Source organism: Rattus rattus, chromosome 6 (genome assembly GCF_011064425.1).
Source record: "Rattus rattus isolate New Zealand chromosome 6, Rrattus_CSIRO_v1, whole genome shotgun sequence".
Taxonomy (NCBI): domain Eukaryota; kingdom Metazoa; phylum Chordata; class Mammalia; order Rodentia; family Muridae; genus Rattus; species Rattus rattus.
In genome coordinates, this window is record NC_046159.1 from 18,210,499 (window position 1) to 18,233,668 (window position 23,170).

General features: G+C 40.2%; 1 protein-coding gene across 1 annotated transcript; it reads left to right on the top strand.

The window, feature by feature from the left end:
• Positions 1-218: 218 nt before the first annotated feature.
• On the top strand, positions 219-11,245 carry Clec12b (C-type lectin domain family 12 member B). The gene is made up of 6 exons (XM_032907364.1): positions 219-316; positions 4,250-4,348; positions 5,927-6,142; positions 6,603-6,757; positions 7,052-7,167; positions 10,453-11,245. Exons 1-6 carry the CDS (start codon positions 226-228, stop codon positions 10,601-10,603), a joined length of 828 nt encoding a protein of 275 aa, XP_032763255.1. The 5' UTR covers positions 219-225; the 3' UTR covers positions 10,604-11,245.
• Positions 11,246-23,170: the final 11,925 nt, after the last annotated feature.

Sequence of the window (23,170 nt, forward strand, 5' to 3'; positions counted from 1 at the left end):
ATCAGTGCAGTACAGTTGGAAGTTATCAACATTGTAATTCCTAAGGAGAGTTTCTGCTTTCTCTCACACTTTCACTAGGGAGAAAATGACTTTTATTCTGTCCTTACAAAGGAACAATAGGGAGTGTCTCATGTCTGTGTAAAAGCGCCTGACCTTGAAAAGGAATGGCCTGAACTGGGCCTGAAGAAATTGCAACATTAATTTACAGAACCACTTTCTCCTAGGATGTCTGATGAAGCGACCTATGCGACACTGATGCTTCAGGACTCTGCAGGAGTGAGAGGTAATCAGGATGGAAATAACCTAAGAAAAGAAGGTAAGAGCTTAGAGAAAGCATACGATGACTTTGCAAATGACAGGTGTTGAGTGCTTACAGATGCCAGCTTTGACACTGAAGGGCGGAGGAATGTGTGAAATAGTCCCCAAAATAGAGACAAACTGTCAGCAGAGTGAGTCTCCTTAAGAGAATCGATGGGGCTTTCAAAGCCAGTGGGAATTGTTGGAATCACTGTTATGAAACTCTTCACTGTAGGGGAAAGTGTTAACGGGTATGTCAGAATTCGGGTCAGGCAGTGAAGATGTCTATTCATAAACACCCTTAGATCCTTTATGCCTTTTTAGCAGTGCCAGAGAGATGTTCTTCTAGAAGCCGAACAGGGTTCTAAACTCTGTAGAGGAAACCTCGCTGGTGTATGGCATAGCCTACTGAAGGAAAGAAGCCGAGTACAGTTGAATCAGAAATGATCGTGAGCTAGCTTTTGCTCTTATGCTGGTTTTTAACTCACTGTCTCTAGAACCCTGCCGGGGCCAGCCCTGGCAATGGCCAGGTCCCACTAAGGAGGTAGCAAGTGGGTGAAGAAGAAGTGAGGCAGGCACAGGCAATCTTCCAGCCTGACTGACGATTGGCAGGTGGAGTGTTTCTTTATCTCTACAGAACTCAATAGACAAGGATAGATTCATGTTTTTCCAAAACATAGATCATATCATTTTTGTACCTGGACATGTGTTTTAACTGCCTCTTGGTCATAAGTTTAATCATCAGTGATAAACTGGGACAGAACAGATTGATCATCTACAACTGTTTTCCCTCATCAACCCCATAACCCAACTTTTAAGAATCCAGAGGCATATTTTGTCAAAGCACAGCAGTCTGTTTTCAGGCTGCTAGCTCTTGCAGTTTCAAGGGTACTAGAAAGAAAGAAAATCTCCAAGCCAGCCTGGGCAGATTGCCACGTCCCGAGCAGTGTATTATCAACTTTTAATGGTCAGAGTGTTGATTTTCATTAGCCCCAAGAAGAATTTTGATGCCAAAGCTGTTGCAGTTATTATTCAATTTCTGGCACAGTGCAGTGTTTCTAGACTTTTATATACTTGGAAATTTTACCACCAGCAGCTAACTTTTCTAAGTAAGGGGGTCTTTTATTTCCTAGGACCGTAAGTTTATTATGTTTTAAAGTTTGGATATTTCATTTATTTACATTTTAAATGTTACCCCCTTTCCCAGTTTCCCCTCTGAAAATTCTCTATCCCATCCACCCTTAACCTGCTTCTATGAGGGTGCTCCCCCATCCGCCCACCCACTCCTGCCTCATCTCCCTAGCATTCCTCTACACTGGGGCATCAAGCTTCCATAGGACCAAGGGCCTCCCCTCCCATTGATGCCAGATAAGGCCCATTTGGCTCCTTCAGTCCTTCCCCTAACTCCTCCATTGGGGTCCCTGTGATCAGTCTGATGGTTGGCTTCAAGCATCTGCATTTATATTGGTCAGGATCTGAGAGAGCCTCTCTAGAGACAGTTGTGTCAGGCTCCTGTCAGCAAGCACTTCTTGGCATCAGCAAGTGTCTGGGTTTGGTGTCTACATGTGGCCTGGATCCCCAGGTAGCGCAGTCTCTGGATGGCCTTTTCTTCCGTCTCCGCTCCACTCTTTGTCCCTGTCTTTCCTTTAGACAGGAATAATTCTGGGTTAAAATTTTGGAGATGGATGGGTGGCCCCAGCCCTTAACTGGAGGGCCAGGCCTAACCTCTGGATATGGTGCTTTCTTTAATCATATTTTCTATACCAGTCTTTGTCTGTAAGTATAAATCCTTGTGTAGGGCACAGATAACTCTAGCCAATGTAACTTTGTTGCTATATCTTTTCCTGAGGGGCTATATCATATGTGGCCCCCAATCTTTCTTTTCTAATTTTTTCTTGATTATTTTATTTATTTACATTTCAAACGTTATCCCCCTTCCTGGCTTCCCCTCCACAAATTCACTATTCCACCCCCTTCCTCTCTGTTTCTATGAGGGTACTCCTCCCCAACCTCCTACCCACCCACTCCCACCTAGCATTCCCCTGGGGTATCAAGCCTTCACAGGACCAAGTGCCTCCCCTACCACTGATGCTAGATAAGGCCATCTTCTGCTACATATGCAATTGGAGCCATGGGTCAATCCATGTGTATTCTTTGGTTGGTGATTTAGTCCCTGGGAGCTCTGGGGAATCTGGTTGGTTGATATTGTTGTTCTTCCTATGGGGTTGCAAACCCCTTCAGCTCCTTCAATCTTTCCTCTAACTCCTTCACTGGGGTCCCTATGCTCAGTCTGTTGGCCCCCAATCTTTTGTGCCATGTAATTGCCTGAGTATATAGTAAGAAGAGGCTTTTAACCTGTTCTGCCAACTTCTCTAGACCACCGAATCTTATTTATGAAATTAAGTTTACCTAGTTCTGATTATCTTTTTCCTGAGTAAGTACAGGGGCAGATGTTCTATGAGTGTATTAGAGCTGGAGCCTCCTAAGGAGATCTCTGGCATCTTTATTTGAGTCACATCCTCCAGGGCATAAGGAAGACCTTCAAGTAAGGCCAGATAAGGATAGCTCCCTGGAAGCATGAGGTGTAATATGCTCAGGAATTTCCCGGGGAAGCTTAGCAGCAGTACAACTGGGAGAAGGTACACATGATTCATAAGAAATTTCCCATCAGTCCAATACCCCCAAGCATGCAACATGTGAAGACCAAAACCATAAGTGGAAGACAGCATCACAGCAATCGCATCACCCGGCACAGCTTTGCTAGGTCTCTGTCAAGTAGTTGTGCTGGCTTTATGACTTTTGCTCTTCTCATTAGATATGGTTGTACCAGAGCCCAAGGTATAATTCAGACTATTTAATGATAAAAAAATCTATGTATACATATCTTTATTGAAGTGTACATGTAAAGTAAATAATATCACTAGTTTTGCAGCTATGGATAGGAAAACTGAATCTTGAAGCAGCTAGGTTGCTTTCCACTTTTGTACAGGTGTGTGGTAGATAGAGCCAGTCTTCCAATGTCAGCTCATTCCTTTATGCCCACCTGGCAGAAATGTCAAGTCTCTAGGGCCAGTTCCATGTACAAGACTCCTTCACCCCCAAAGGTTGTGTTACAGTCTGAGTTGTTATTCTGAATCATATGCATTGCCGTCTTCCACTCCATGGGTGTGTTTTAGTGTGTGTGTGTGTGTGTGTGTGTGTGTGTGTGTGTGTGTGTGTGTGTGTGTGTGTGTTAGGGAGAAGATATACCACACAACAACGAGCAGCATAGTTTGCAGTGTTTATTAAAGGTGAGATGATTATGCTTATCTTTTCTGTCTCCTAATTCTCATTCAAATCTAACCTTTGAGTCACGGGGTCATGTGGCTTTCATATGAGTGCTATTGTACTCACCTGGCAAAAACATTGTGTGAATCAAGGAAGAGAAAGCTGACAGATACTTTTATGACAAGCATGGTCCAAGAGTTGCCTGATAGTTCTGCATCTTAGACTAACTACATTTTTGTCCGGGATTAATTTACTCTTTATGACATAGAAAATAGGACAAAAATGACATAAAATTATTTTATTGGGTTAACTGTAATTTTAAAAGTATAATCCATCTTTATAAGTAAGGAAGAGCCACCTCGTTTTGGAGATTTGTGTCTTAAAACTCAGGTTTTTTTCTATTCTCAGCATCAGTCCAGAGACCTTACCTCCACATATCATTCATGATGTCAGTGGACTTGAAGAAGAAAGACAAAGAAGGGGACAAATGTAAAACAAACAAATAGCAAATTAAGTGACAATCACTCTTCAAAGTACGGGGGAGACATCACGAGTCATATTAGGAATATTTAAAGAGCAACATTAACAAAGCGGGGGGAAAGTTTAATAGCTAGAAGGTTTCTGGGTGGGAAAAAACGATCCCCAAAGTAACAGAATGCTGTGTTTCTGCCCTGTTGGTTTCCAGAATGCCCAGCTCAATCCCCACTTTGGCGAGGAGCTGCCTTGAGCTTGATGACCCTCTGCTTGATGCTGGTGACAGGACTGGTAACCTTGGCAACTATGTGTAAGTGTATGTGTATTACACAAATGACAGACATTTAGAAAACACTGGCACAGTGTGCTAATTCATGAAGGATAAGGTACCAGCATGCAGAATTCTCAAATCACTTCTATTACTCCAGATCATTCTCCAGCACGCCTTCGAAGCAAACTGAGCATGGACCTATTTCACTGCTGTGTGAATTCTGCCTCACAGACATTTTTGTCTTTTGATGAACCTGATCACACTGTGAGGAGAATTCTTCTTGTCTTAGTTATTGGTTAGAATGAACAAGCTCTCTTCTGACCAGACATACACATTTGTTAGTCTTATGAAAACATGAGAGCAAGGGGGGAAATGGATTTACAGACAGGTGTGGCAATTTGTTTATATTGAAACTTAGTAGAAGATTAACTCAATCTGCTCACCCATGACCTTCCTAGGGTAAAGAAAATATTGAGTGGCAACAACAACCTGAGTTTTGTGAATGAGGAAAATCACATAGATAAGGAAGAGCAGGGGTGGGAGTTATGTCACACCTGACAGGCAGAACGGAACTATCCTTACAGTGGAAGTCACTCCCTAGCAGACCCTAAGAGAATGTTCTCTTTGTTCTGGGCAGGACATTCTACATTATGGTAATGGAAAGCCATCCAGAGGATATGTATGTTATAAAATGTTACGTATGTGAAATAAAGAGTATTGATTTGATCAGCACTCACTCTCAGGAGACTTGTAATTTAAAAAATCTATTATAATATTAGAAAACACTGTATGAATTAGTGTTTCTTGTTGATGTGACCATACCAAACAAAACAAAACAAAACAACTACAAAAAATAGAAACAAAAAAACCAACAACAACAAAAGCAGATTAAAAAAAGGAAGGTTTTATTTTGGTCAATGATTTCATTAAGAAGGAATACAGCCCCTCATGATGGGAAGTCACAGAGACAGGTGTGTAGAGTAGTTGATCATAATGCATCAGATGTCAGAGAGCAAAAGGAAGTGAATGCCATGTTCTGCTTGCTTCCTCCTTTATACTCTGCCTACGTTCACAGTCTAGGGATGGTGATACTCATACTCAGGGTGGCTCTTCATATTTCCAAGGAAAACTTAATAAAAATAAAGATGTTTTTAAATTGATGCATGGATCCAGAATTAGGAGTGGTTAGAATGGTCCAACCATTCTGGGATTGTCTGGAATTATTGACAAAACACTGTCAAGGATGAAAGAAAGAAAATGGGCTGAGGGAGTATAAGCAGGAGAACAACATGAAGCCTACGAAAGAGGGAGAAGGAGGATGGAAAAGAGAAAGGGAGGACAAAAGAAGGAGAAAAAGAAGAAAGAGGAGAGAAAGGAAAGAAAAGAGAAAGGGGGAGGAGGGAGAGAGAAGAGGAAGAAGAAGAAAGAGGAGGAGAAAGGGAAGGAAGAAGAGGAATAGGAGTAAGAGGAGGAAGAGGAAGGGGAGGAGAAGAAAGGGGTAGAGGAGGAGAAAGGGGTGGAGGGAGAATCCCTGGTGGTCGGTATACCACACTCTTGAGTCAGCCTGGCAGCCTTGTGAGAGCAGCAGCTCCCATGCAGTCTTCTTATGTCTTCCAGTTTTGCAGGTGTCTAATGATATTAACTCTGATTCAGAGAAGTTGAGTCAACTTCAGAAAATCATCCATCCACAGCAGGACAATCTGTCTGAACCACTGAACAACTCCAGAAAGGGTCTTACAGAGGAATCTCTCCAGTCCCAGATCTCTGCCCTCCTGGAGAGGCAGGGGCAGATGGCTACCAAACTCTGCAAGGAATTCCTCATCCATGCTTCTGGTAATTTGTCTTAGATCTGCAAAAAGGCCAGATCAGACCTGACACCCTGATTAAAGTCCCCACATCAAGCATAGCACCTAAGAGTTATGTCCTCCAACAATCCCTTGAGCATGGCACCTTAAATGTACAATGAACAAGGAATTACAGATATTTCTTTAATATTTTGGGAAACTTCATAGTCACTTCCAAATGCGATTAGCCTGAATACCTTAACCTTTCACCTTATCAGTTACTTCTTGGTGGTTTGGTTATCATAATATTCAAAAGTTTCACCTGCAAAGAGAATCCCCTGACATTGTGAAACCCCCAACTGGGGTTACTCTGCTTCCAGAGGGTCCTGTCATGGTATGTTTTGGGGTACTCATGCTCAGATCTGTCATCCATATGTATGACTTAGTTTCCAAAGGTTTCTACGATCACCTCACAGAGCTTGTACTTTTGAGTATGATGTCCTTTTCAGACCATAAGTGCAATCCTTGTCCCAAGACATGGCAATGGCATGGAAACAGCTGCTACTATTTCTCAGCCAATGAAGAGAAATCCTGGCATGATAGCAGAAAGGACTGTATGGACAAGAATGCCACGCTGGTGAAGATTGACAGTATTGAAGAAAGGGTATGGCTGACTCTCCTCCCCCAGCTATAGAAATTACCCATACAATGAGGAACAAATGTGTGATGCTCCTGTTTGTAACAGGGCATTAGTGGATTTTGAATGAGAACTAATAAATGATTTGAGGAACTGGGTACGGAACCCTGGATACACACGTGCATGCATGCGTGTGAGCATGCACACACACACACACACACACACACACACACACACACTTGTTACATATAATACATATGTTAATTTTACCACTGCAAGCTAGCAGGTGGGCCTCTCACTTATGCTTTCTCCTGTCCCCAGGATCTCCTTCAGTCACAGCTGTCCCTCACATTCTCTTTCTTTTGGCTGGGATTGTCCTGGAATTCATCTGGCAGAAACTGGCTGTGGGAGGATGGTTCGTTGCCTCCTCCAACCCTGTAAGTATCTAACTGTTTCAGGTGGAAGATCAGGATTCCCATAGAACTCTGAGAAAATTTATGTAAATTGAAATAATTAAAAACCTAGATATGAAAAAAGAACCGTATTGTTTAACAAAAGAGAGAGCTTCCATAGAGAAGACATTGAGAGCTGGTAAGTAATTCCATCTATTTTGTCGACGGCAGAGCAATGCACTAAACTCCATGTGTCTCTTGGTTGTTTTCCTTATTAAGCATGTACATGCAGTAGTATGTTCAAAGTACTTCATAAATATAAACTCTTGAAGGATGTACTTTCATATCCCCACTACATAATACAAATATTATCAGAGAGCTTCAGTGACTTGCCTAAGACTGTCCAGTTCAAATGTAATCAAATCAAGACTGAACACTTTAGGTCACCTATTCAGCCACTCGGCCATTTCATTTTCCAGCCGTTGCAACCTTCAAGGGTGGTGTTTGTCATAAGAACATACATTCAGATGTTGACATATTTACTCACATTAAGTAATTGTTGGCTGTTTTCTCACAAAAAGTAAGTCTGAACTGCCTGGTTAGTTTACAGATTAGCTCCCTGATGCAGAACCACCAATTACATTACACGGCAAATGCCCAAAGCAAAATTTACTGCTGCAGAGTCTTGATAACAAGGTTGAAAGTACATCTCAAATCTGTACGATTTGGGAAATAAAAAATAAAAATGAATAAAAAATATTATTATATTATTATATTTTTATTTTTTGCAACTATTTAAAGTTATAATAAAATAGAAATCAACATAAAAATGTGTCTTTCAAAGTCTTCCTCCATCCCATCTTCTGCACTTTCCGAAAGACTCCTTAGAAAAGAGGTCCAGACTCACTGGGATATTAGTGTCACTTAGCGTCAGGCTGGGCTCAAAGAGGAAGCCAGTGGGTTTGTGGTGTGGGTTAGGAGTTGAAAACTAGTGTTTATTTCATCTATGAGATGGTACCATGGTCTAAGTCCTTGTTTTTTCAAGAACAAGATTTGTCTTAACTGTCATGCCTAAAAATTACTTTTCTATTTGTTTATTTATTGGGGAGGTCAGGGTTATGTGGTGCCGGGGCACACATTAAGGATATCAGGGGAAAACCTGTAGGAATAAGTTCTCTCCTTCCAGCATGTGGGTTCAGGGAACTGAATGCAAATCATCAGGCTTGGTGCCAAATGCCCTTGCCCACTGAGTCATCTCAAAAGCATATTTTTTTTTATTTTAAAACTAAAGACTGGAAAGATTGCTCAGTGGTTAAGAGCCAAGGCTACTTTTACAAGAGGACCTGAGTTCAAATCCCACCACCCACAAGTGACTTACAACCACCTATAGCTACAGGTCCAGGAGATTTAACCCCCTCTACTGAGCTTGGGGGCACATGTATACATGTATGCATAGACATACAGACATACACATAAAATAAAATAAAATTAATCCTTTAAAAAAATAAAAGTTTAAAAGAACACATAGTTCAAACTATCTATGAAAGACTTTTAAGACAAACATTCCACATCAGAATGTTAGCAAAACAGAGTAAGTGTATTTATATAATTTTTAAAGCTACAGCATTTACACTAAATGGGAGTTGGTACCACTATCATCTCTCCTCCTCCATCCTCCAAGTGCTCAAGCCATTGGGTCTGTTTTACTATTTGATGTTTGTTGTCAGCATTTTCTATATTGAACTCTCATCATTTCATGTTTGCTCAAAGCTGCTGGGATTCAGCTTTGGCTCACCAAATAATGATATGTCTGGTTTTTTTTTCTCCCTAAATATCCATTTCCCAGAGATTTTCCTGGTACTTTTACTATCCAAATATATACTCCCCAGATTCTTATCTTGATTACCAGCGATATTTTGTTAGTCTATTTTCACACTAGTAATGATAGCAGAAGGCTCACTCAAAACAATGGGGATGTAAAGGAGAGTTGTTCCTTTTTAAAAGCAGATTAACTAGAGGGTAGTTCTCACAGCTGACCCGAGGAGAGGAGGGCCATTAGACAGAGAGACGATCTTCCAGGAGTGGGACCACAGCCCCATGTAAATGCAGCACAGTTCTTGGGTTAGAATGTGCCTTTCTCCTCTCCTATGTGAGTACTGGTCATTCTTGACTCGTCTCTTGGCCCCTGTGGACATGTGGAGGAAATGGCCCATAGTTGGGATGCAGAGCCTGTGGACAATGACCCTAGGTCTTCATGCAGTTGTCAGAGAAGTCAACTAAGCTTAGAAAGACTACTTCAGGCTTGTGCAGCCTCTTCCCTGGGTCCTGAATAAAGTCTCTATTTCTGAGATGTATCCAAATAGGGATATTTATCTTTGATGAATAAAATAACATGGCATACTAGTGTGCATCTTTTTTTTTTTGTAAAAAAAAGCAGTATTTGCAAAAAAGGTTTAAGCTGAGCATGCATAATTTTCAAGAACAACGTTTAAGGATTATCATTAAAGTTGAGCCAACCCCTCCCCCAAAAAAACCCTGAAAACAAAAAAAAAAAAACAAAAAAACAACAAAAAAAAACCATGGACACAATTTCCCAACTACTTATAGATCACATCAATAAATCATCCATTTCCTCTCTCAGATTCTTATCTTGTTTTCTCAAGTATCTATGAAAGCATGCATAAGTACACTTTTACACAGTAAAATGTCATAACTTTGATTTTATTTTTCTAGTTATCTTATTAAAATATGAAATATAAAAAAATTATCCATAAATTCTAGTTTAATTTGTACTGAGTAAGCTCCATTAATGGAATTCTATATTACAGTGGGAAATAATAATCACCAAGCCACAACTTAAATATTTTTCTTTTTATTTAATTGGATTTTATGTAGTATATTCTTATCACAGATTCCCCTCCCTCATCTCCTACCAGATCCCCCCACCCATCCAATTCCATCCCTCCTTTCTCTGTCTTTAGAAAGCAAACAGACCAATGAAAACTGTCACCAGTGTCAGGCATAGGTCCCCTCTCACAGAGTCACCTTTAAATCCAATCAGATAGTGGTTGGTTACTCCCACAGCTTTTGTGCCACTCTCATACCAGCATGGCATGCAGAGCTAAATACATTCTTCTTAAGGGAATGTTTTACCCAGGATCAAAATTAACCTGAAAGGAAGAACGCAGCTGTGCTGACCTTGCAGCTTCTGATGCTCTGTAGAGGCTGCATAATACTCGACTCTTTCTCTCTACAGGTGACTGAGAACACTAAATTCTGCTTAAATTTTATATACTAGTTTTAATTACTTTTAAATCGATTACTTTTCAGATTTAATGAGAAAGAGCTTGCCAGTTTCAATGGATCCCGAGAGTGTGCTTACTTTGAAAGAGGGAATATTTACGTTTCTCGCTGTAGTGCTGAAATTTCTTGGATTTGTGAGAAGACAGCCTCCCTGGTGAAGATTGAAGATTTGGAATAATTTGAGTCTTCTAAGTTTATCCAGCAGTAAGGGCCTATTGCAAACCCATGCAAGAAAGGAGGAAGCTACAATATTTGAGCCAAAAACCAACTAAAAACTGACTTAACCTATCCCACGGACAAACCTGCTTCCCAGAACATTCTCCTCCTCACTGTGTGATCCCCTCTGACCTGGTCTTCTGATTACTTAGATCTTAAAATGATGTCAAGTGCTCAGGAAAGAACATGTCTTCTTAGTCTGTCAATAAACATTGTTTCTTGCTTTATTCTTACAAGTCTACACAGAGACTGGGTGATATTTAATGCCAGACCAACACAGGCCACAGTTTTTGAGCAAGTTCTAGGAAACCCCTGTTATAAAAGCTGCTCGATCATGTACAGGTCTGAGGGAGCCCAAGGTAAAGGACCTGGGACAACAGTGCTGCATTGCTGAATTGAAAATATTTTAGTATTTTAGAGAGTATCTATCTAAACCCCTAAGTATCAGCAAAATAACCTATGTATTATAAATTCTTATAACTTACACAAAGGAGGATGAACATTGTGTCTTAATATCTTTATCATTTATTTAAACTAGTAATATTCAAGTTATTGATTTGGCAATCAGCAATTTATCAGAATAATAAAGACTTTATTACCATTAACATGTTATGTAATTTTATTTTGCATATACATATGAACACCATGCATTTATATGTGTGTATGTGCACATGTGTGAATACCTGTACCTGTGCATGCATGTAGAGGCCACAGGAGAGCATTGGGTGCCCTCCTCCAACCCTCTTCACCGTATTGTATTTCTTTGATGCAGGTTCTCTCCCTGAATGAGGATGTTGTGGTTTTTTTTTTTTTGTTAGACTGGAAACCAGCAATCACCAGCCATCTTCCTGTTTCTGCTCACTGGGTGTGAAGTAACAGGCACGTGCCTGGCCACACCAAGATTTTGGAGCAGAGCTGAGATCTGAACTCCCGTCCAGATGTTTGCTCAGCAAGTGCTCAGCACTGCCGAGACAGCTCTCCATCACTATGAACTTTATTTCCTTCTGAGACATATCAAAGCATTATTTATTAAAACAATTATTTTTTAAAAAACGTTCCTGAAACAGTCTGCCTACATCCTTGCAGGAGCTAAATACTGGAAATCTAGGCTTCAATCTTTCTGAGACAAAATACTGACTTCAGGATATTCATGAATAAAATGGATTTGATTTTCTTGTCATTATTTAGTTATGCACAGTTATTTTCTAAAAAGAATGTTAAATTAACTTGTGGTACCAATTTTGAACAGTGGATCATATTTCACTAAAAAATAGACTGTATTCTGAATATTGTAACAGTTCTTTGAAACAACTTCTTAATACTACCCAATATTTTAATATCTTAAAAATGTTAACATTATGACCTCATTATAATAGATTATAAGATATATGCATTATATAATATATTCACATACATATTATTTATCATAATTTATTATGTTATATTTTATATACATATATTTATGCATTACTATATATTAGATATGTGTATTTTATATATTTATATAGTATATTTTAATTTAAAATTATTTTTATATGATATATAATTATATACATTATATACAGGGATATATAAATACATATATGTGTATATATGTATATGAATATAAATATGTATATGTATATATCCAAGGAAATTCTAGAAGTAGGGAGTAAGGTTCAGAGTAAATATTTAATAAGAGGTACAAACTGAATGTAAGTACAGATTTTAAAATACAGGTCACTCCTTTCAGCACAGTGTAAGTGCACTGCGTCTACCAGTCCTCACTCAGGGCTCAATCACAAGTAAAATATACATAGATCTAAATAGCAGCTTTATTCTTCCATTTCTCATCTGTAGGTTCCTGCCCCTCTCACAGAGTAGAGTTACTCATCAAACATCAAAAGTCTCTACTTGACTCTCAGAGCTTCGGGTTTCTCTCTTTTCCCTTGGGAAAGAAGATCACTCCTGCTTTCCTTCTATCTCTAGCCAAAGAATCTTTGTAGAAGCTGTTCATTTTTGCTGGTTCTTTTGTTCCCATAAAGAGATTATAGTTTTTGCCTGGCCTCTCTATCTTCTCCTGACTAGCTCATGGTCACTCTGACTTTTATACTCATTTGAAGAGAAACTTTGTTTGGTTTCCCAGAGGCTTTGGATTCTGATAAGGTCAGACCATCTGTCCCATCCTTCCTCCATCTTGCTGTCACCACACCGTCTCCACTGGCCTCTGCAACAGTGAGGACATCCACTGTCTCCACTGGCCTCTGCAACAGTGAGGACATCCACATCATCTGTTCCTGGAGACCCACTGTCTTTTGTGGGCCACAGCACAACACTGTCCTTTACTGCATTCTGATAGCTGGCTTCCGAGGTGGGAATCATTCCCAGGAATTTCTCTTTTCTCTGTCCCTGACAGACGCTAGAAACACAGATGTACGATAGATAGGTGAATGAGTGATAGATATTTGGAGGCCATATCTCAGATCGACAGGATCACAGATGGCCCTTAGGGAGGCAGGACTGGACTATTACATTTCATAGGCTTTGTAATGTATCATAGGCTCTCAGACTGAATCAGTGACCTCAGTACCTATTTCCTGAGCAGGCAGGTAGTATAAGTTTTCAGTTGCTATGATTAACTCCATGATCAAGGCAACTTGTAGAAGGAAGGGTCTGTTTGGGCTTGTGGCTCCAGAGCGATGTGGATAGGTTTATATGCATATATATGTTTATATATATGTGTGTGTACATATAAATATATCTACATATATAAGTAGTATACTACATAATATATAAATAATAATAAAAATGCATAATATAAAATTATACACACACACATGATTTTAAAGATCCTCTTTTCCCCAACATTGTGTGTGTGTGTGTGTGAGTGTGTGTGTGTGTGTGTGTGTGTGTGTGTGTGTGTGTAAGAAGCAAAAGAAACAAATGAGACATACAAAGGAGGTGGGTTGAGTGAATACCAATTAAATATAGCTAGAATTTCTAGCTCTATTCCCTGTGTGTCCTTGAAGGACAGATCCCCAGTCCTTCTAGTCTGTGCCCTGACCCACAGAGTTCTCTGAGTGGTTCTCACCGTTAATGCTCTTCTTGCATGGAGGTACTCAACTTTGGGCTGTTTTTGTTTTGTTCTGTTTGGTTAGGTTTGGTTTGATTTTTTTGTTGTTGTTGTTGTTGTCACCTTTGCACAATCCCGGGTCATCTGGGAAGGAACCTTTAGCTGAGAATGTGTCTCCATAAGATTGGTCTGTGTAGGAAGTCTGCAAGGCATTTTCTTGTGTAATGTTGATGTGGGAGGGCCCACCTCTTGGGGAGGTGCCACTCCTGGACAGATGATTCTGGGTTGTATTAAAGCAAGCTAAGCAAGCCAGGGAATGAAATCAAGTAAGCTGCACTCTCTGTGGCTCTGTTTCAACTCCTAAAGTTCCTGTTTTGGGTTTTGTAATCTTTAAGGGAAATAAACCATTACCTTTGGTCATGGTATCTTTATTATAGAAAGAGGAAGCATACTGGGACAAATCTTTACTTCTCTATCGCCTGCTTGTTTTAGGAAAATCATCAGCATGTGGGCAAAGACATTTTTCATGCAGCTAAGCACCAGCGCATCCAGGATGAGGGAGCAGGGGCTAAGGGGTCAGCAGCAGGTGGAGGTCAGCTCAGGGAATTCCGAGATCTGGGGCTGCTGTACATAGATTATTTTTATATTTCTTGTGTCCACTGTGAGACGTTGTCCAGAAATGAAGTGGACAAAGATAGCATCCATGCCTGTTCATGTTTCTCATTCTTTATCAGCTGGGATTGAAAACTCTCCAGAAACAAAAACAAACCCAGGAGGAACTGATAAGAAGGCTTTTATTTCCAATTAAGCCACTGTGTTTCTGAGGAAATTACCCTCATGAGTAAACTCCTGTGGGAAATCCTCTACCTCTTAGGTTTGCTGTAATATTTCTGTCTGCTTATTTATTTCTAAAAGTGGGGGGTGTGTGTGTGTGTGTTTGGAGAGAGAGAGAGAGAGAGAGAGAGAGAGAGAGAGAGAGAGAGAGAGAGAGAGATCTCAGAAAATCACTTCTGAACCTTTGCATCTTGTCTTCGTGTTCAGCTCTTAGGCATGACTCTGCTGTAATGATTTGATAATTACTTGTCTTCAGGAAAAGCTTTATTTTATGCTTGAAAAACAAAACAAAACAAAAAAACAGGAGGATCATGAGTTCAAGCCAGTTGGGAACACACAAGTTTGAGCCTCACCTGGGTTATATGGCAAAATTCTGTCTCAAAACAAACAAGTAACAGGTTTTACTAGGATATATCATAATACCACAAGAAAAAAGTCAGACCCAATGTGAATGACTTTATAAATTAATTAATTAATTAATTAACATCCCAAATGTCACCCTCCTGGCCCCCCTCCCAAAGTTCTTCACCCCATTCCCCACTCCTCTTTGCCTCTGAAAAGGTACTCCCCCAACCCTCATCCAGGCCAGACGAGGGAGTCCTCTGCTACATATGTGGAGGGGACTCAGTGTATGCTCTCTGGTTGGTGGCTTAATCTCTGGGAACTTCTAGGAACCCAGGTGAGTTGACAATGTCAGTCTTCTTGTGGGGTTGCCATCCCTTTAGCTCCTTCAATCCTAACTCTTTCATAGGGGTCTCCAACAGCCCAATGGTTGCCTGAAGTATCTACATCTGCCTTGATCAGCTGCTGGAAGGCCTCTCAGAGGACAGCTAAGCTAGGCTCCTGTCTTCAAGCACAACATGGCATCAGTAACAGTGTCAGGATTTGATGCCCACCCGTGGGATGGATCCCAAGTGGGGCCAGTCACTGGATGGCCTTTCCTTCAGTCTCTGCTCCACTTTTGTCCCCACATTCCTTTTAGACAGGAGAAATTCTGGGTCAAAAGTTTTGAAGGTGGGTTGGTGTCCCTATCTCTCCACTGGATGCCCTGTCTAACTACTGGAGGTGGTCACTTCAGGTTCCATTTCCCCAGTGTTGGGCACTTCAGCTATGGGAGTCTCTCACATCCCAAGTCTATGCAACTTTCTAAAGGTTCCCCCATTCCTGGAAGCCACATATTTCCATTCATTTTTCTGGTACTCTGGGCTTCTCTCTTGCCCCCCCCCCCACCTTTTTGCCCTCTTTTCCTCTTCCCTTCTCTCTCCCACCCAGGTCCCTCCTTCCCTGTGAAAGTTTTTAATAACCCGGCCAGTCTCACTGTGGTATGAACTGGGTTCTTAAGACAGAAACAATGGTATGTGGCAGAAATAAAAGTAGATCACCCTGGTAAAAAGCAGTTAGTGTCTCATCTCTACCAGAAACGAGTTTCAGTGGACAACTAAACCTACCCTAGCCAGTCTTATTGGACAGGGTGTTCTTTGGAGACGGAGCACTACCTGTCCACTGTGGGGTGGGTATCATCTAAAATTAGCAGATGGTAAACATTAGAAAGAAATATCTATAATGAGTAGCAACTACTTTCGTAGGCGTAGAATTTACCTCATTTTTCTCCTAAGCAATGGGTCTTTGAGTTTTTTTTCCAACACTCAATTCCTTTCTCTTATTATGCTCAACTTTTTCTTTCATTGATGCATCATCCAGTATATTTTCCCATCATTATTAGAGTCTGTGAAGCTCCATTTTTTCCTTCAATGCAAAAAAAATACAGAATTTGCATTTCAGAAAATTCTAGGATGACAGTCGCTCTACCACATTACAACTGTTTTTACAGTCATAAGATATTGAGCTAAAGGACATTAGTGATGTAGCTTTTCATCATGATATATGTTCTTAAACACATTTTGGATCTGATTTTATTTTATTTTGGATTTTGCTCCAAGACCAACTAACTGATTGTTGAGCATAAGCTAGAAAACATAAATGGCTGCTTTCCTTGGTTTCAGTGAGGTTTAGGATGAGGCAATATAAGGATTTTAATTTAGTAAGTTACATATTTCTCTTAGTTTATTAGTTCCTCACACACAAGTTTCTGCCATTAAAGCTTCATCAACGAGATCAAAGACAAGGATCAGAAAATGACTAAAGGTTAAGAGAGCTTCCTGGAGAATCTGGAGGACCACAGTGAGATTACGGCACCCAGTTATCAAGGCAGATCTCCTACACAGGTGTGCTGAAAAAGCATGTAACTTGGATGCCTTCTTCTGGTCACCTCATGAACACATACACAAATTTAAAGAGAGGAAAATGAAGACAGTTTTGATATCTCACTTTTAATTCCCTATCTCCATATTTAATATTCTGAGAGTCCTTGGGATTTTCTCTTATGAAATCCCGATGATGCCTCAGAAATGTCCTTAACCTTTAACTAAACATGGTATTCATTGGATTGTATTCATTCTATATTTTTATGATTTATGATGTTCAAAGAGCACAAAGCATATTAAAGCTTTTACTTGAGTGGAAGGCCATTTAAATAGTGGACTTCTACATTTTTCTTTTTAGTTTGCTTTTTGTTCTTTTTCTGAGACAGGCTGGCCTTGAAGTCACTGTGTAGCCAAAGATCACACTGAACTCTGACCGTTTGGCCTCCACTCCATAATTCTGGGATCATAGGCTGCCTTAGCTTACTCTCTGTTGCTGTGATAAACACGGTGACCAAATACTGTGCCCTAGGCATACCCAAAGGTAGTTTCATTTAAAGATGTAAATCAGATACATACAAGTAATTAAATATGGCTTCCCAAAAGTGTGTGAGCTAGAAATCTCTCCAGAGTTTCTAAATGCAACAAGAAAGACAGCATAGATGTCTGTAAAAATAACTGAGACGTAATAGTAGATCATTGTGTAACCGAGGCTGTCCCAGTACTCAGCTGTCCCTGCACTCAGCCTCCTCCTGAGTTCTGAGATTACAGATGTGCACTACCCTGCTTTGTTGAATTTCTTTCAATGCCTTCCACAGTAGGTAGGATTGGATAGGCACAGTGGTGCAGGGGCGCTGCACGTAGAGACCGGGTCTATTTCCAGAAGAGTCAGACCTGTGATGGTTTTATAAGAACTAAAGGTTCCCTTTAGCGAGACACCAGGGGAAGTTCTTCCGTGTTACCACTAGTGGGCAATATCCCTCCAGGGAGAAAACGCGCTTCTCTCAGCCTCTTGAAGGTTTTCTTGGTTGGCATTCCTAAATTCAAAAGTCTAGATTGAAAGTCCTAAGACTCAGTTTCACTGCATTAATAGAACACTATACATAGTGACAAATGCTTATTAATTATGTTCACCTGGAACCAATAGTCTCATAACTTTCAGAAGACAGAAAAAAAAAGCATGCAAATAAAGAAAATAATAATTTGACATTTGTTGGTTTCTTCTAAAATATTCAAAACTTATGGGCATTAAAGACTAATCCAAACCTTTGTTTGTTTGCTTTTTTTCCAATGCTTATGTAAGAACATAAAGGTCTCTGCATGCTGTTGAAGTAACTCCTCTGTTCTGTGGCCAGAGAGCTGGAATCCAGAAAAATACCTCTAACATTGAGATGCCCAAGCTTTTGACTTATAATTTAGGGCAATCTTAGAACCTCCAGAGATTTCTCCAAGTGACTACTAACCAAGAATAAGACTGGATGGGACTTATGTAAGAATTTTATAGAGCTAAAGACCAGAGAGTCTCCATAACATTGGTCTTCTTCTGTAATATTCTCATATCATTTTTTTCTGATGGCAAATATATTTTGTTTTGTTTTGTTTAATTTAGTATGGAAACAAACCTCTCTTGTGGATTTTGTACCTCTTGATAATAATCAATATCTGTCACAGTATTGTCAGTTTGATATAATCTAGGATCACCTAGGAGACATGTCCCTGGGAATGCCTGTAAAGAATATTCTAGGTGACTTGATGTGGGGAGAACCATTTCAACTGTGACAGACCTTCCATGGGATGGGTTCCTGAAGCAAATGAGGGAGAGAAAGCAAGCTGTGCACCAACACTTACTGCTCTCTTTTTCTATGAGTGCAGATGACCAGCTCCTTTAGGCTAAGAAATCTAATGGATGCTCTCCAGTGGAGATCCAGGAGATATAACAATGTTAAGGACAGAGTAGAAGAGACTGTTTTACCCCTGATCATATCTACACCCTACTCAACACAAGGTACTTCCAAGAAGACTGACCTCTAACCTTTAGGTCCCCCTAACAAATCGGAGATAAAAGTCTCTTGGGGAGAAAGTTGAAGAAAGCTAGCAAGAAGTTCAGCAACATGGAACTATTCTTGGTGTGGGCTCTGCATACACCAATCTTCTAATCATGCACTTGGCAGCCCAAGAACTTATTTGCATATGCTAGTGTCATCCTGGATCTCCAGTGAAACTTACACTTTTCGTCAAAGATCCATGCAATCACTTTTCACGGGTCTCCCTGAAGGGACTTTGTCCCTGTTTCACATCTCTAAAAGTTCACATAGTTCAAAATCAATTCAATGTGGATTGTCACACCTCTCTTGTTTTCAGGTTGTGTTCTGGAATGTGGTTGAATAGAAACAGGGTGCCCTAACTTCCCTATCACAAGGACTGCATGCTCAAAATGGAAACAAAATGAATGCTTCCTCCCTAAAATTAATTTTGCCAGATAGTTCCTTGCCCCAAGGCACATAACCAGTGCTGCGCATGCTCTTGGTGCCCTTGCATTGTTTCTCAGATGCCTTACTAACCTAAGAGGGTGCACCTAAGTCAACAAGTTCCCCCCTAGCCAATTTGTTTTTTCCCCACTTTGGTTTCTTGAGGTTCTGATTCCATGTGGATTTTCTCTATTCTACGTTAACTAGGCCTTCTATTAGGACACTGAGAACCATAGTAAGATGATCTAATTACTTGACTTGTGGTCTGGAAGCTGGGTTGGTGAAGATTTGGAGGGGTGGGACATATATGTTAACTTACACTGAAAAGCCTGACCCATGTATGGGTATCTACTAGTACAAGGGAATAATTCTCTTCTCTTCTGAATTCTTTGGAGACTCAGGAAATTCTGTGAATCAAGATGTTGGAGGATATTAAGAAAAGATGAAAGATGGTGGGACCCTGTGTAACAAGAGCTGTGGATATATTATGAGCTATGGATGGGGCAGAGTATAGAATGTTTTTTTCCATATGGTTGCCTTCTGGAAAGAAGTGAACAAACTGGTAAGTGGATGCATTTGAAAGGAAGGACATGAGAGGATACCATGGATGGCATGGCCACACCATTTCTGTGGGAAATGCAAAGGCCTAGGAAGAATATTCTTGTCTCTTTTCACATGACCAAAGATAATAAGACATAACTCCAAGTGCATTCTCTCACTGTGCTTGGGTTTGCTTAAATTGACCTCAAACCTACTCAATATGAGGTACTTCCAAGAAAACTGGCCTCCTCCCTTCAGGTCCTCCTAAAGAATTGGAGACAAAAGTCACCTTGTGTTTTGATTGCTTTAATAATAGAAATGAGAAGCATTCTGTTTGCTCTGCTCCTAAACTCAGATTGTGGCATCCCGTGGCGTCCCCACACAGATCTTTGCCATTTTCTTTAGTCCACTTAGCCTCACTGGCCAGAGTGAGTCAACATTAGATGCTCCCATTTATTGTCTTCCCAGCTTTGGCCTGTTTCTGGTCTTTGCCCAGTTTCAATTTTTAATATCCATTGGTGTTCCGATATTCATTTATTCATTCCCATGAGTGGTCCTCATCTTTCCTCACCTTCCTATTAAATGAGATAATGAATTTTTTTTTTCATTCAGCATCATGGCAGCTCTCATCTTTCAGGAATTTCATCTCATTTCTGATTATACATTTGTGGTTGGTCCTTCCACTTCATTTTCTAAATGGCAAGTGAAAAGACATTCCCTGTCTTATCATTTGTACTCTACCCATATTTCTCAAGTGCTGGTGCATCTCTCTGATTCTCTCTTGTCTCCACTGATTCACCAATCCAGCGAAGGTTTGTTTCACCTTTAAAAACAATGCTCTTACTCTCTAGCTGGGCAATATTTTCCCTTCTAACACAGTCATGGAGTTTTCATTACCCAATGGGCAACAGATGTTTCAGGTTCCAAATCTTCTCTTAGCATCTGTTTTCTTGGCCCATTCTTGTTGGTTACTGTTACAGGTTTGATCCCCCTTCAAAATGCCCTTTGGAAATGCAAATCAAAACAACCCTGAGATTTCACCTCACACCAGTGAGAATGGCTAAGATCAAAAACTCAGGTGACAGCAAATGCTGGTGAGGATGCGGAGAAAGAGGAACACTCCTCCATTGTTGGTGGGGTTGCAGACTGGTACAACCATTCTGGAAATCAGTCTGGAGGTTCCTCAGAAAATTGGACATTGAACTGCCTGAGGATCCAGCTATACCTCTCTTGGGCATATACCCAAAAGATGCCCCAACATATAAAAGAGACACGTGCTCCACTATGTTCATCGCAGCCTTATTTAAAATAGCCAGAAGCTGGAAAGAACCCAGATGCCCTTCAACAGAGGAATGGATCAGAAAATGTGGTACATCTACACAATGGAATATTACTCAGCTATCAAAAACAATGCCTTTATGAAATTCGTAGGCAAATGTTTGGAACTGGAAAATATCATCCTGAGTGAGCTAACCCAATCACAGAAAGACATACATGGTATCCACTCATTGATAAGTGGCTATTAGCCCAAATGCCTGAATTACCCTAGATGCCTAGAACAGATGAAACTCAAGATGGATGATCAAAATGTGAATGCTTCACTCCTTCTTTAAAAGGGGAACAAGAATACCCTTGGCAGGGAAGAGAGAGGCAAAGATTAAAACAGAGACTGAAGGGACACCCATTCAGAGCCTGCCACACATGTGGCCCATACATATACAGCCATCCAATTAGACAAGATGGATGAAGCTAAGAAGTGCAAACCGACAGGAGCCGGATGTAGATCGATCCTGAGAGACACAGCCAGAATACAGCAAATACAGAGGCGAATGCCAGCAGCAAACCACTGAACTGAGAATAGGACCCCCGTTGAAGGAATCAGAGAAAGAACTGGAAGAGCTTGAAGGGGCTCGAGACCCCATGTGTACAACAATGCTAAGCAACCAGAGCTTCCAGGGACTAAGCCACTACCTAAAGACTATACATGGACTGACCCTGGACTCTGACCTCATAGGTAGCAATGAATATCCTAGTAAGAGCACCAGTGGAAGGGGAAGCCCTGGGTCCTGCTAAGACTGAACCCCAGTGAACTAGACTGTTGGGGGAGGGCGCCAATGGGGGAGGGTTGGGAGGAACACCCATAAGGAAGGGGGAGGGGAGGGACATCTTTGCCCGGAAACTGGGAAAGGGAATAACACTCGAAATGTATATAAGAAATATTCAAGTTAATAAAAAAAAAAGAATCTTGCTTTCAAAAAAAAAAATGCCCTTTGATGTACATTGGCTTGCAGGAGTATGCTTCTGGATTCAATCTCTCACGGAGGAGAAAGAAAAGGAAAAATTGACCAGGGCTACATTCACAGTGAAGTTTCTGGTTGTCTCAATAGGAGACTCTGTAACTAGAAGTCTGCTTACAGGTCATTAAATATTGAGATCCCTAAGAAATGAAATGGATTAAATTGTATATACCTTTTACATGTAGATATTACTACTGTTTTTAGTTGTTTTTTTAATATTTTATGTTTGAGGAAGCTGTTAAAAATGAGATTGCCTTTTAAATTTTATTTCCAATGTTTCATTGTTAATAATAGAAATATGCTTGAGTGCTGTTGAAAATCTATCCAGTGATTTTGATATGATATAATGCTTACTTTAGCATTTCAAAAACTGTATTGGTTCTCAAGTATATTATTAAATTAGCTACAAATAAAATGTTTTATTTTAACCTTTGCCAACTTTCAATTTTGATATGCCTTTTAGAATTGCCTTATTTTTCTTGCCTTTTTACTGCTGGATCTCTAACACTAGAAGTTGTTGGATGACGTGATTAACAAAGTTTATTCTTATCTTATTCTAAAACTAGGAATATGCTTTCTCCTACTAGAACTATGATGTCAATTCAAACTTCAGAGTTTTGCTCATTTGTGTGCTGTTTAGTTCATGTCAAATTTTGATTATATATGGGAAAGCTACCCCTAGTTTCCTAAGCTTTATTATGACAGGGTGTTATGTATTCATCAAATGCTTTGCTATGTCAATTGAAACATTTATTTTCCCTTCACATCTTTTTTGAAAATGTTTATAAATCTTTAATAAAAATTATTCACATCATACTATGCTTTCTATATTTTTCCAGACTTTATTTTCTTAGAGGTTGAAATTTACCTGGTTTATCTTTGGAAGAAGAGAAAAAAGAGGCTACGTGGTCTTGTGTTCAGTGTACTGTGTGCTGAAAAATACATGGTGATAAGCTAGAAGTTAGTATCATGGCTGTCGGCAAACGAGACAAGGAAATCTAGGTACAAACATTATAGAGAGGCAGGACTATAATCACATTGTTGCTACTGTGTTTGATGCACACTGCCTATAGTTCTTCTGAATGTCAGATGTCTAAGCAACCTTTCCATTGCTGTGACAAAACACCATGACCACCG